Source organism: Aptenodytes patagonicus, chromosome 4 (genome assembly GCF_965638725.1).
Source record: "Aptenodytes patagonicus chromosome 4, bAptPat1.pri.cur, whole genome shotgun sequence".
Taxonomy (NCBI): domain Eukaryota; kingdom Metazoa; phylum Chordata; class Aves; order Sphenisciformes; family Spheniscidae; genus Aptenodytes; species Aptenodytes patagonicus.
This window is the reverse complement of record NC_134952.1, coordinates 67,775,734-67,788,628: the sequence shown is the minus strand read 5'-3', so window position 1 is coordinate 67,788,628 and position 12,895 is coordinate 67,775,734. Positions and strand designations below refer to the sequence as shown.

General features: G+C 36.4%; 1 protein-coding gene across 3 annotated transcripts in view; it reads right to left on the bottom strand.

Moving 5' to 3' along the window:
- LRBA (LPS responsive beige-like anchor protein) overlaps nt 1-12,895 on the bottom strand; it is a 416,017-nt gene that overhangs the window by 322,352 nt on the left and 80,770 nt on the right. For all 3 annotated transcript variants that reach the window (XM_076337080.1, XM_076337082.1, XM_076337081.1), the window contains exons 22-29: nt 11,085-12,116; nt 9,796-9,971; nt 8,387-8,540; nt 7,806-7,986; nt 6,383-6,510; nt 5,901-6,008; nt 3,165-3,336; nt 2,079-2,517 (exon numbers count right to left, since the gene is read on the bottom strand). In XM_076337080.1, the coding sequence (XP_076193195.1) occupies nt 2,079-2,517; nt 3,165-3,336; nt 5,901-6,008; nt 6,383-6,510; nt 7,806-7,986; nt 8,387-8,540; nt 9,796-9,971; nt 11,085-12,116 (2,390 nt within the window). The remainder of the gene's footprint in view (nt 1-2,078; nt 2,518-3,164; nt 3,337-5,900; nt 6,009-6,382; nt 6,511-7,805; nt 7,987-8,386; nt 8,541-9,795; nt 9,972-11,084; nt 12,117-12,895) is intronic.

Genomic DNA, 12,895 nt, shown 5'->3' with positions numbered 1-12,895 from the left:
GACTTTGTAGCTATACAGAAAAAAGAACACAGAATTGCTAGTGACTGAATGGCTGTTACTAATGCCCAATATTTCATCAGTGTACATGTTATCAAATTAAATTGCATGGTTTCCTCTGATAAGAAGGTTTTGTAGGCATAATCTACCTATGTCAGATATCGGGACTGCAGGTGCCCAAGTACTTCCTGTCTAGTTAACCTGCTTTACACCAATTCAAATCAGATTTGCACAGGCAGCGCAAACCTCTAGTCTTAGCAATAGCTAAAAAATAATTCCTAAATGCAACATACACTTCTGTACCAGATCTCCAGACAAATGTTATTTTGTGGTTCAAATTTCTACCACTCAGCAATGAACAATAAGAATTTCCTGAGGAAAAACACCAGTCACAGACTAAAACACTATGCTATTTCACATCAACTGCCCACTTGCTGTAAGAAGCAATGATAGGCCTCAATGGGGAAGTGCTAAAAGCATTGGGCAGCAGCAGGGAGAGAGGCGTGACAAGTTCTAATTCAGTGTCCCTCTTCTCCCAATTTTCCCCCTCTGCCTCCATCCTCCTACTGCTCCCAAAACAAGTCCTCCTGTTTAGCAGAACACAGTATTTACTTTGAGACAAGAGCAAGGGAACCAAATGCTAGCATGCACCCTCTGTGTCTAATCTAGCCAGACAACCACCACCACCTCTTCCCCCACTAGTGATATGTCAATCTGAGCTGAGAAGACATGTTGTGACAGCTGCATCCATACCCCTGGTAGAGCTGCCCTCTTTTCTTGGGTCATCTAAGTTTGCTAGTTTGAGCAAGGCAGCCATAGACTGCAAAGACATCAGAGCCAGAGGAAGTGCAGGAATAAGCAGAGAATCAGATACTGGTATGGTAACAAGAGATCCCCTTGCACCAGATCGACTGAAGGATTTCTGGATATGTCTAAAGCTTTTCTAGAGGCAGGAATGCAAGTGCTATGGGATTCTTGCTTTTGTTCTCTGTTTTCTTTGTTGTGTTTGGGAATCCTGGAGAGGTAAAAGTCAGTAAGTGTAGTAAAAGACAATGTGGTCTGCTATACTTGGGAAAAGATAAGGAGCTAATGAGATTGAGATGTAGGGGAAACCAAAATTATTATCAGGAAAGAGGGACTTCAATCTAAAAGGAAAAGAAAGAGAAACAAAGCAGGAATGCCCCATTTTAAATCCACCGCAGCATTTGAGTATTAAGTAAGGCAGATATTTATTAAAATGAAACAAAATTTTAAAAGCTATTATAACAACAAAGCAAATCTGACAGCTTAGGGATATATCTACTGGATGAAGCCTGAAAGATTTAAAGTAGGCCTTTAGCACCAGAAGACAGAACACAGATGCATTTTCATAAATGAATATGGGAGTATTCTGTAAGTAGGACACCTAGATGATTTCTTTATTGTTTTCGATCTATTTGTAACTATTATTAAACCAGTGTTCTTTTGCAGGTCCACAGTAACAGAAACTAGATACAGCTTTGCGATCAATACACAAGCTAATCTACACATCGTTACATTAGGAAATAAAATGGACATTAAATAACTTGAGTCCTTTATAACTGACTAAACATGCAGAGTACAGCAGCACTCATCTGCAAGTGCTGCAGTTTGGAGTAGAACAGGAAAGACAAAAGAACAGCTTACACCCTTAATCTTTTCTTTTACTCTTGCAGTCATTTCTAGGCAATTTATTGGCCCTCTTACCATACTGCTTCTGAGCTGTAACATGTATGGAGACAGAAGAGTTAACTCTTATAAAGAGGTGCTGGCTTCAAGACCTTCAAGTATAACGTAATCACCAGCCATTTTTCATTTCCACAGTCTTTTGTAGCATAACATAGCATCCCATGAATTGCAGAGCGTACCTTCATGATGAATCTATGTAATGTCAGTGGACTTTGTAGTCAAAGGTTCTACTTGTAAATCAAAGCATCTTGATTATATTAAGTACTAGATGACACCATACATGAGATCTGGTGAACTGAAATGTGAATTTTTCTGTTCCTTACAGATACCTTAAGCAAAATGAAATAGCCCAAATATTTTAGAAGTTACATTACCTGTCAAAGGAATGGAACTGTACAGGTTGCTCAGCAGCTCCATCACCAAGAACTCCGAGGAAGGTTGGTGGCAGAAGAGCAGCATCCACTGCAGTCCCATCAGCTGGTGCGCTTACCAAGCTTCTCAGGATGTCCTTTACATTGACATTTTTTGCAGCTGGCACAGAAATTGCAGGCTTACTATCCTCAGTTCCTGTCTCACTTCTGCCCTCCTGAGACTTATTTACTTCTAATGAGAGCGTGCATAGTACTTCACTGATTGCATCTGGACCTGCGCTGACATACAAAGGTCCTGCTTCAGCAACACTACCGGAACTGTTCATTTGGCCTGAAGCTGGTTCCTCCCCAAGACCAGAATCCCTTCTTCGTACAGACGCTGTACTTTCTGAACCTTCAGTGGAGACTGAAGCACCAAGAGCAGCAGACGGGGTTTCCACATCTGCTCATACCAAAAACAGAAAGCACATTTTAAGTTCATTATTAACAGAATTGCATTCACCACATTGCTCCTAAAGAAGTAATACCAATAGGTGACAAGTGAAATAACACAGCTATAAGTATTTCCTCTTGCCTACTTAGAGATTTAAAATTATCTATAAGTATTTAATAGGAAACTTAGAACAGAAAAATTTCCTTTTAATTTCTGAGAAGCCTGAAAAGTTATAACATCCAAAAATTGAGATAAGGAAATAGAAGATACTGACTCAACAGTCAAAGAATGAAAATTGATTGCCCTAAAGAAGAATAGGAGAAAGTAGTCTTACAGTGGAAACAAAAAGCTGCCAGTCTATGCTTATGCATACTTTCCTTCTGCAAAATAGTAATGTTTCTGCAACAAGCATTCGTGAATACTTAGCTACTTCAGTGAGATCAACCACCTCTACACAGCAAAATCAACCTATAGATTAGGTTCTTCTCAGATCAGAAAAAGATACACACAAATACTGAGGCAAATTGAATACTATAATGTTGTTTATTTAAGTGGTAACAATACGCATATTTCTATACAGTCTCACATGGACTTCTACAGAATTTTAAGATGCATAAGCCACATTATTTCATTTGGCAAAATAATTAACAGTTCACCTGTAGCAGGAGTTTCATTATTTTCATTCTCTGATTCCTTGAACGGCTGGCTATGGTTTGGTGGTCGTCTTTCATTCTGGGGTTCCAGTATATCTCTGTATTTCGAAACCATGAGCACAGAAATAAAATATACAACAGCCAAAGCCAAAAACTGAGCCTGTTTACTATCCTCCTGTAAAAAAAGGAAACACACAGACTTTTCCATTACAATTTCAGCAGCATGTTTATTTTTCTGTAAAGTATGCCCAGCGCTACCATAAACAGACCAAGAGTAAGCTGATATGTCAACAATGGAAGAACAATATTCTCTAGTCACAGTTTGTCTCACCTATAAAGCTAGGGAATACAGAAATTGTATTCAAGTGGCACTAATCCTTTCATTTTTCATTTATAAATATGACAATTTGACTAAGGTTGTGTGTTTTGACTACATGCTTCGAATTAGTGCAGGGACTAGGTCCCCTTTATTTATTTACAGGTGTTTCCTCTACTACATTTCCTCAAACGTGCCAAGATATTAACAGCATTTCCTGTGAAGCACCACCAGGCAAGCATACTCAACAAAACTGTAAAAGCATTTATAAACTATTACATATTAATGAAGGAAGTGGAACAAATTCCAGAACCAGTGTTAAGGTTTTATTTCATCATTAGATTGTCCAGATGGATGTACTGTACTATATACAATTTAAACAAGAATTCGCAAATATGCATTTGCATTACAGCTGTAACTTTATGAAGAGATTTTAAGAAAATCTTAAAAACAAATCTTAATATGAACTATGCCAGGTACCTCCCCAGAGTCACTCCTAGTGAAACAGAGGAAAGAACCACCTCCCAGATCTGACTAGACAGTATGATTTAGCCTAAGCCTGTCCCCTTTGGCTGTCAAAGAAGGAAAAGTTTTGTACACTTTGGGATCACAGCAGAATAAATATTTGGATCCTCACTGACCAATCAGTAAGAGAAAGGATGTTGGGGCGGGGGGGAAAGGTTCCCTCATTTACATAAGGGCTCAGGTAGCATTCAATTTTTCCCTCTGAGTAGTTCAAGAAAGTAAGTTAAACTATAAAGTTCATTTTATCATGATTGTAGTGCCTATTGAAGCCCCACATTCTATGAAGAGCTCTTTAATAAGCTATACTGGGAGAAGTTTATGAGAATTCTCTATTAAGAACTAGATAACATAGCTGGATCCTATCTGTTATGCTGAAGAAACAACCTATATTCCCATCAGCTTGACCCAAATCCTTAACTTTCGTAGAACAAGACAGAAACAGTAAGCTAATAACAGGTTAGCATCAGGCAAGCACAGTGCGAGATTGATGGAAGCCCCCTACAATGGTAAGGATTATAAAGAATTTTCTTGCTAGATGAATTTTTGCAAGACAGTTTCCAACTGTACTTAATAAGGTTGTGATCCAGTGAATTAGCATGACCCCTTCCTTATTTTTTCTGGTATATTTGTAGAATTCCTTGAAATAAAGTTCATATACTACTGGAAGTACTACAAGTGGAATCCATCTGAGTTTCTCCTATACAGGTTCAAACCATGCCAATCACAATTCTAGGTGCTGAACACAATGTAAGAAATTGCATGCAAATCAAACATAAAATATTTAGACGCAAGTATAAGCAGCTCAGATAAAAACTATTCCAAAATAGATCTTTTAAAGTCTACTTTTTCTCCACAGCTCAACACAGTAGCCAAAAAGCAGAGTTATTGCATCATTTTACATTTATTTGTGAAACAGAGAACCTGGTGGATTAGATATGGGAAAAAAAAAACCCAGACTTTGTGTGTGTATATTGTTTTGGTTTTTTTTTTAAAGAAAAAAAAGAGTACACAAAATGTGCTTGATTTTAAAGATTGCATCTTTAGGATTATTTTAGTTGCCACCAGCATGGAAGATTCACTTCCCATTACACTTTTTCACACTGATACTGAAGTAGGGGTTGAAAGAAGCTTGTTTCAATCAATAATTGCTGTAAAGATAAAAAACAAAGATCCTTCACTATTCTGGATAGAACAAAAGTCACTGTGTAAATCACTATACTTGCTAAATAGGCCAATTACTGTAAAATAAGTTCTGGTGTCCAAGCTTGTGGCCACCAACAACTCATAGCCATTATAGCTGCTGTATTTGCTTACAGAGTTGTTTGGTTTTTTTTAAAGCAATCAATCTCAATTTCCTCAATATCAGCTATAAAGTTGCTGACATAGGGAAAAGATATTTTTAGTCAATTCAAGACTAAAAAAACATATGCATATTTACAGCACATGCACACAAATTGGTTCCTCTGAGGGGAAGTAAAGGAATTAGAGATGACCTCTAATTTCCAATTAGCTAGAAAGATACTAATTTTTCAAAAAGTATACATAAACATCTTTATGATACATAGTATACATAGACAAACTGTTTATGTACAACATGTGAAAGTATATATTTGTACTAAACACAACGTATTTAATATACAGTAGACAGAATTCCAGAGAATCAGCTCTTAGGAACACATCAAAGAGCCTGATCAGCAGGCAGCAATTTTCACCTCTCCCTCTTTCCTATCCCAAACACTACAACAGCTGCAGACTATTGTGTGTTCCTAATTACCGTGAGCAGTATTCAGTTTTTGTAAATTCAATTTAGCCAAACTGTGTAACACATAGCAAGTGTTCAGCAAACAGATATATGCAGAAATGTAGCTACAAAGAAAACAACATTATTTGTAACTTACTATATCTCTGAACACTACTGCTCGAAGTCGATTAATATCCATATCCTGCAGAAGTCTGTCATGGTCTCGTATTGGAGAAATACCACCGGTCACAATGTCCACTGGACTCTATTCACAAAAAAAAGCAATTGTTTCAGATTCTGTTCGTAAAAGCATTCTACCAAGAATCATTAAGTGTGTACAATCACCCACTGTACATATTGTCGTAACTAGAGCACAAAGATCAGATATGCATTTCATCTTTAAAGGAAAAAAAAAAAAATAAAATCTGGCAAATTCTTGTGACATTTATTTCACTGTGGAAGGTTAAATATGTAAGTGTTAAATTCACATCTTGGAAAAACTACCTCAGGATTTCCAGTGTTGATGCCCTTCAGCTCTATTAAAGTATCAGAGGTGCAGGTATAAATTTAAAAACCTATCCCTCTGTACGGAGTAATAATTATTTACTTTTGTGTTCCTGAATGTGGTCTTATACTTGCCTTTGCTGCAGACTTCCCTGTTCCTATAAAGCCCTGCACTGTTTTTTGGTTTTTCCCAATGTCTCCAATAGGCTTCATCTGTGCATGCTGCTGACACTCCAAGCAATTTCTTACTGCTACCGCACATACTTGAAGAGAAAAGAAATGTTAAGAATTACTCTGGGAAATAGTACTGTTTATATCCCTTACAGAGATGTATAATACATTTCTGTTTCTCACTTAAACTAAAAAGTTTAAGCACATCAGTAAAATTATATTTTGCTTCCATAAATTTTAAATGGTCGCAAAACAATGCTCATAATTCTTTAATAATTTACAACTAATAATTAATACTAAACTATTAGAACATGTATGCTGTATCTAATGGATACTTCAAAGTGAGTAAGTTAGCATCCCTCATTGAAATTTTACCATGCATACAACCATGGGGTGGGGAGGGTGAAGACAGCTAAATTCCACAGACTAGCAAGGAAGAAAGACAAGTGATACACTAGTGAAACAAATGACAATGTTTGCTTCACAATGCTCTGTTACTCTTAGACTAAATGTTCTGAAGTTACACGATCTATTTTTTTAGCTTCACAATTGTACCTGTTTCATCTTCTAATATTATTTTCAAAGGAAAAAAGAACTACCCCACCTCTATACCTGTTTGCATCCCATAAATCTTGTTCTACCTGCACAAAGTTTTAATTGCCTAGAAAGGGAGAGGAAGGCTAGTTACTGTTGAGGCTCTGAGCTGCTCTGGCACTCATGCAAATTAAACTTTTCATTACAAAAAGTCTTACAGCATGCAACTAGCATGAACACTTTCCTCCTGTATTAACTAACTGAACCCAGTTACGATCTTGTATGTTCTCAATTCCAGAATAGTCATTACTTTTTTAGGTAATGACCACTTTCTTTCAATCCAATTTGATGCAAACATACTATAATACTGGATACAACTACTGCTCAATTTGAACCCTACTCTTTAGAAATTTACATCTCTAGTTTTCACCATACTTTCATCTACTGACCTCAAGATTTAAACCTCTTTTCTACGTATTGTAAAGGTTCATGTTTTTGTATATAGTACAAGATTTCTTTTTCTTAAAGCTGCTGTATTCTCACCCTTGAATATTTGGGGAACTTTGGCAAAAGAAGTATCTTCATGGATAAAACGAAAACATGCAGCCACAACAGTCAGGCTACCAAACTTGATAATTTATTTCATTTAAACTTTTTAAAGAGGAAAAGAACCCCATGTATATGCATTGCAGAATACAGTAATAGTAAAATAGTAAAAGATCCCAATGCTTCTTTGACTAAATTTAATCTTGATTTAACAAAAAAAGGACAGAAAAAAATAATAAAGCTAACAATTGCTAACTATTTAGTAACAGCAAGCTCCTATGCTCATTAAGTGGTTTTATTTGCTTACCCAGACGAAGACATTGCCTCAGAATCCCTCCAGATGACATATTTTTCTCAGACTCAATTTCAGTGAAACCAAGAGAGCTTGCAAAAATTAGCACATCCACAAGGTTGATTAATCTCTGGAGAAATGTTAAAGATGCTTCTACCGAAAGTCCTTGAGTTGGCTCAATATTCTCCAATTCATGCTACACAGAGAAAAATTGAAAGCAACATTTACTTCTTCACAAAGGTGATATTCCTACAACTTAAATGAAGAAAAATATACACTGGAAGTCCATTTCAAGTCACATTCAAAAGTACTAATTAGTCATATTCTAGGAACAATCATTAGTATTGGGATTTAATCCCATTCCAGACCACTGTGGGACAATGAAGCTAGGCAACTTCTTTTTACGTCTTCAGGCAAAGAAGGCAGGCACCCAATTTATCTTAGGGAAAGCATGGAGGTAGCAAAGGGAGGAAAGAGATGCTTGTGGAAATATCCCACAAGCATTCCTGTTTCCCGATATAATAGTTAATACACTGCATAAAGAAAGGAATCCTCCCACAAGAGATAAATTTTCAAATAAAAATGAAATTTCTTACAGTAGCCGATGTGGCAGCAGAAAGCAATGGCAATATACCACCACAAGCCATGATCATGTTGTCCATCACTTGAGAGATGAGGTGAATTGTGTTGTGCACAAATATGACGTTGTCACTGCTATTCACAAAGTCCATCACAGTTTTTGTAGAATGGCTGTCCAAAAAAAAACATTCAGAATACAGCTTTATTTTTGTGGTATTTTAGCATCTTTATGCTTTCATAAAACTAAAACCAGACAGCTAGCAGTGGGGCAGCAAATATCACATGACTGTAAGTGTCAAGTGATGTACCTTAATCTAAATCTAAAACTACCTTTCCTTTCTGTTCTTAAACCTCTCCAGATCATAGCTTGCTAAAAACATCAAGATGTGTGTTAATCGTTATTTGGATAAAGATACATTATAGGCTGGTCTATGATTACTTGCTATAGCAAAAGTCACTGTATCAGGCAATACAATAAAGTTTCCGGAAGTGTAAACTAGATTTGAACTTAAATCTTTGGAAAAAGAAAGCAAATACTAAGGGCTTCGCAGAGAAATTAAAAATCAACAAAACACAAAAACTTAAACCTCTTAAACATGGAAATAGATTTTCAAAACAGAACCTAAACTAAAAATATATTTTAACTATATCTGATGACGTCCTGAGAGGTTAATTTAATCACATCCTAAAAAACATATTCAGACAAAAGTTCACCTCAGTTCAAATTGTTTTAATCACTTAAATAATCTATTTCTTCATCCTTACATTCCTTTTTATCAGGTCAGTGCAGCTATATGGTTCAATTTAAATTTGACATTCACTACTACAGGCTAGTAATAGACACCACTCTTAAATAAGTTATTAAATCTTAACATTAAAATGCAGAATTACCACTGTTTTCAAAGTTTCCTTTTTTTACTAAATTCATCTTGATGATTACATTCCAGATCTCTGTTACAAGTTAATTTTTAAATGCATAAAACATCTCTGTGTTCACAGAACCCTATCAAAGCAGCAACATAGTGTGTGTAAATGCAGAAGTAATAAATACTATTTGGGATAGAGGGGTTTTTTTAGTCCATATCTAGATACTAATAAAAGATGCAGGCCCTTACATACATGAAAATCACGGTCCAATAAAAATCAACAGCAAGACTGCCATTGACATAAACGTAGCCAGGATTTCAGTCAAAATATATGTGCAGGCCCTCAACCAATACACATTTATGTCTGTAAAGAGTCTTTAAAGAAATCTGAGGATATTTGGGTATAGGTCACAAAATAAGTAATTTACTGAATGAGTAAAATACCAGATGTACAAAATTCAAAGTCAAAGAGCGACTCTGATGCAGTTTCAACAAAATCTCAAGTTAATTAAAATTGAAATGCCAGCCTAGATCATTCCATATAAAGCACAGAAATTTACCTTCTCCACATCTGTATATCTGTTTCTATGGAAAAGAGTAAGTCTGTGAGCAAGCGCTGATGCATCAGTGACCACTTAAATTCGGGAATACGGAACACAGTTGACCTAGAGTCTCTTCTCTGCCCTTCTGATGTAGCAGCTAGCTCTTGTCCTGACGAATCTTGCTGCCTCGAGGTCTGAATACACAGTTTGCAGACAAAAAAACCCAAAAAAACAAACAAACAAAAAAACCCAACACATCCTGGTTATTAGTTTCCATGGCATACACTGAAATGCATTTAATAAACTTGAGATTTTAGATATTCAACAAGTTTAGACTGTGTACGTGGTTACAAATAAAGCTAAAACCATTACACAAATGCTATTTACTAGATATACCAAACCTACAAACTAGTCTACAGCTTCACTACCACACCTGTCAGCCTAGGCATCCACAAGCAGCAACCCAACCTTACCACAGGGGGAGTATATGTTGCTGTAGACAGTGGTTTTCCTCCTTTAAGGAAGAATGGTGCAGAACGAAGAGCATCCATTAGCAGGTATCTCTGCAGAAGGGAAGTACTCAGATACGTGACACTTTAACCATGAAAAGCTGAGTTAGAAACTAAAGACTAGAGGGGTGGAGCACTGCCGCATGCAACAGAAGCCCAGTTTTAAATTATACTTGCACAAAAGAGGTAGGCTGACGTGATGGAGTGACAATCCTATCAAATTTCATAGTTAAAAAAAAATATATATATATATATTTTGCATACCTCCTGCAGAGTAGCTAGTGTAAAAAACATTTTCACAAGTTCCATCAGGATATGAAAGAAACTTAGTGTTATTATTTCTGCACAAGCAATGTTCGCTTCTCAATAATTGAGATTATAATCTCAAGAGTTGAGATTATAAGAGACCAGATTGAAAAGAGTAAAAGGGAGGTTGAGTAAAGAAGCAGAAGAAATTCTAGATAAAATCCTCTCAGAATAAATGTTTCTTTCAATTCTTCAACCTTAAGAACATAAGTACCAACACAGATGAAATGTCCATCTAGCGAAATACTCAGTCTCCATCAGCATCCATAAGTGGATGTACAAAGAATAAAATCTTAGAGACTTCTCAGTACACAAATTAGTAAGAATTATGGCTATTTTAATCAAGGGTTGAAAGTATTCTTTAGATAACTCACAAAATCCACAAACATTAAAATCCCCAAAATGTGTACGGGCACACTTTTTCAAAAATCTCATAAAATAAGAACTTCTTTTATTTTTAAGCTAGACAGATGAAGGACAGGTAAAACTTACCTCAGGTATGGATCTGGGGGGCAGAGGTGCTTCTAGACATGTGTTAGCTTTCAATTCCAGTTTTTCTGTATCTGAGGCAACACTAGAAACATCAAGCTTGGCAATTCTTTTGTCAGAGGCTCCAGCAGCCTCTGACACATGGGCATTTGCATTTTCTTCAGCTGTTTTGGTTTCACTAAAAACAATCTTTTCTTCCTCCAGCTTCTTTTTCCCTTCTGAATCCAGTTGAGTCATTACTTCTTGAACAGCAGAACTCACTCTTTCCGGTAAAGAAGTCAGTTCTTGTTTTTTCCCATCCACACTTTCAGTATCTTTGGATTTTAAAAGCACAGATTCAGGTTGCTTCTCTATTGCTTTTTCCTGCTTTGTCACTTGGCTTTCATTAGAGCTACGTTCCTTGTTCATTTCTGCAAACTCTTCTGAAGGTAAAGGCGTACTACTTTCCTCTTTCAAATCAACAAAGTCATCTTCATCTTCCACCTCTACTGTTGATTTTTCCAGTCTTTCTGGACTTGAAGGAGTTTCTCCTTCCGAAGTAGTTTGCATTGCTAAAGAAGCAGCAGTGACAGCTACTGTTTCTTCCACAAGCTCATCAGCTTTGCTCAGAGAATCTTCAATTGCTTCAGCTATTCCAGTACTAATTTCTGAAACACTGGGCTTTATTGCTTCTGGTTCTGGAGAAAATTCCACACAAGACACTGCTTTTAAATCCTGTGTGGTCTCCCTGTCTTCCCCCTCTAACTCCTCCCTACGATTAGACACTGAATGAGTTTGTTGGTCACCATCTGATGAGGTATTTGCCTCTTTTTTTTCAGTACTGCACTCCATATCATCATCAATAATGCAGGAAGGAGCAGTAGCATCTTCTTTTAACTCCAAACATTGTTGCTTTCCTTTGGTTTCAGCTTCTTTGCTAAGTCCAGAGATTGTTCTAATTGGAGTTGAAGAAGGTATTCCACACCCTTCACCTCCTTTCCCTTGGTACTCCCTGTATATTTGAGAAAGACTCTCTTTGTGCATTTCAAAAGTTACCTAAAAGAACAGAGTTGAAAGTACATTAAAAATTATACTTTAATGATGGTTTTCTCTGGAAAAAAAACCCAAAACCAAAATAATTGCTCAAATCAAAGGTATACTACAAATTTATATTTTTTATCATGAGGACAGTATCCAATAGTTTCACGCTGGAGATCACTTCAACTTAGAGCAAGTTTTTCTTAAGTGTAGCTGTTATTCCTGGCCAAAAGAAAGAAAAGAAAAAAAAAAAGTAACACCAGAGTCAAAAAATCCTAGACTGATCCTAAGGATAGGAAATTAAATGTTTACTAGAAGTTCTCAGAGTTTTAAAGACTACTTCTAGTAAAAAAAGTGAAAATGTTTAAAGTTTAATATTTATAGTTAACACTTGCATTATTTCCTAGGCTACTTACAGTCATCTGTAATTAGAGTTATCTGTGCTACTTGCAATCATGTAATTGTATAGGATGCAGATAAAAATGCGATAGCATAACATCCAGAGAATTACTAAATTTGAGATAGCTGACAATCTCAATTTTTTTGTAAGGGGGGACACTGTGACAAGTAGCAGGGGCACTTATAGCTGAGCTTTCACATCATTTTAGCACCTTCAGTGTGCTCAACAATCTGCAAAGATAAATAAACTTTCGAAAAGTTTACATAAAAAAAATACAAACCCACAAAGTCAGAGCCGAGAGAAGCATGTAACGAAGCCAAAATCCTGGGGACCTCTGAATGATACCTAAAATTCTCCAGAGGAGTTTTCCTCTGATGAATGCTATTCACCCAGCCTA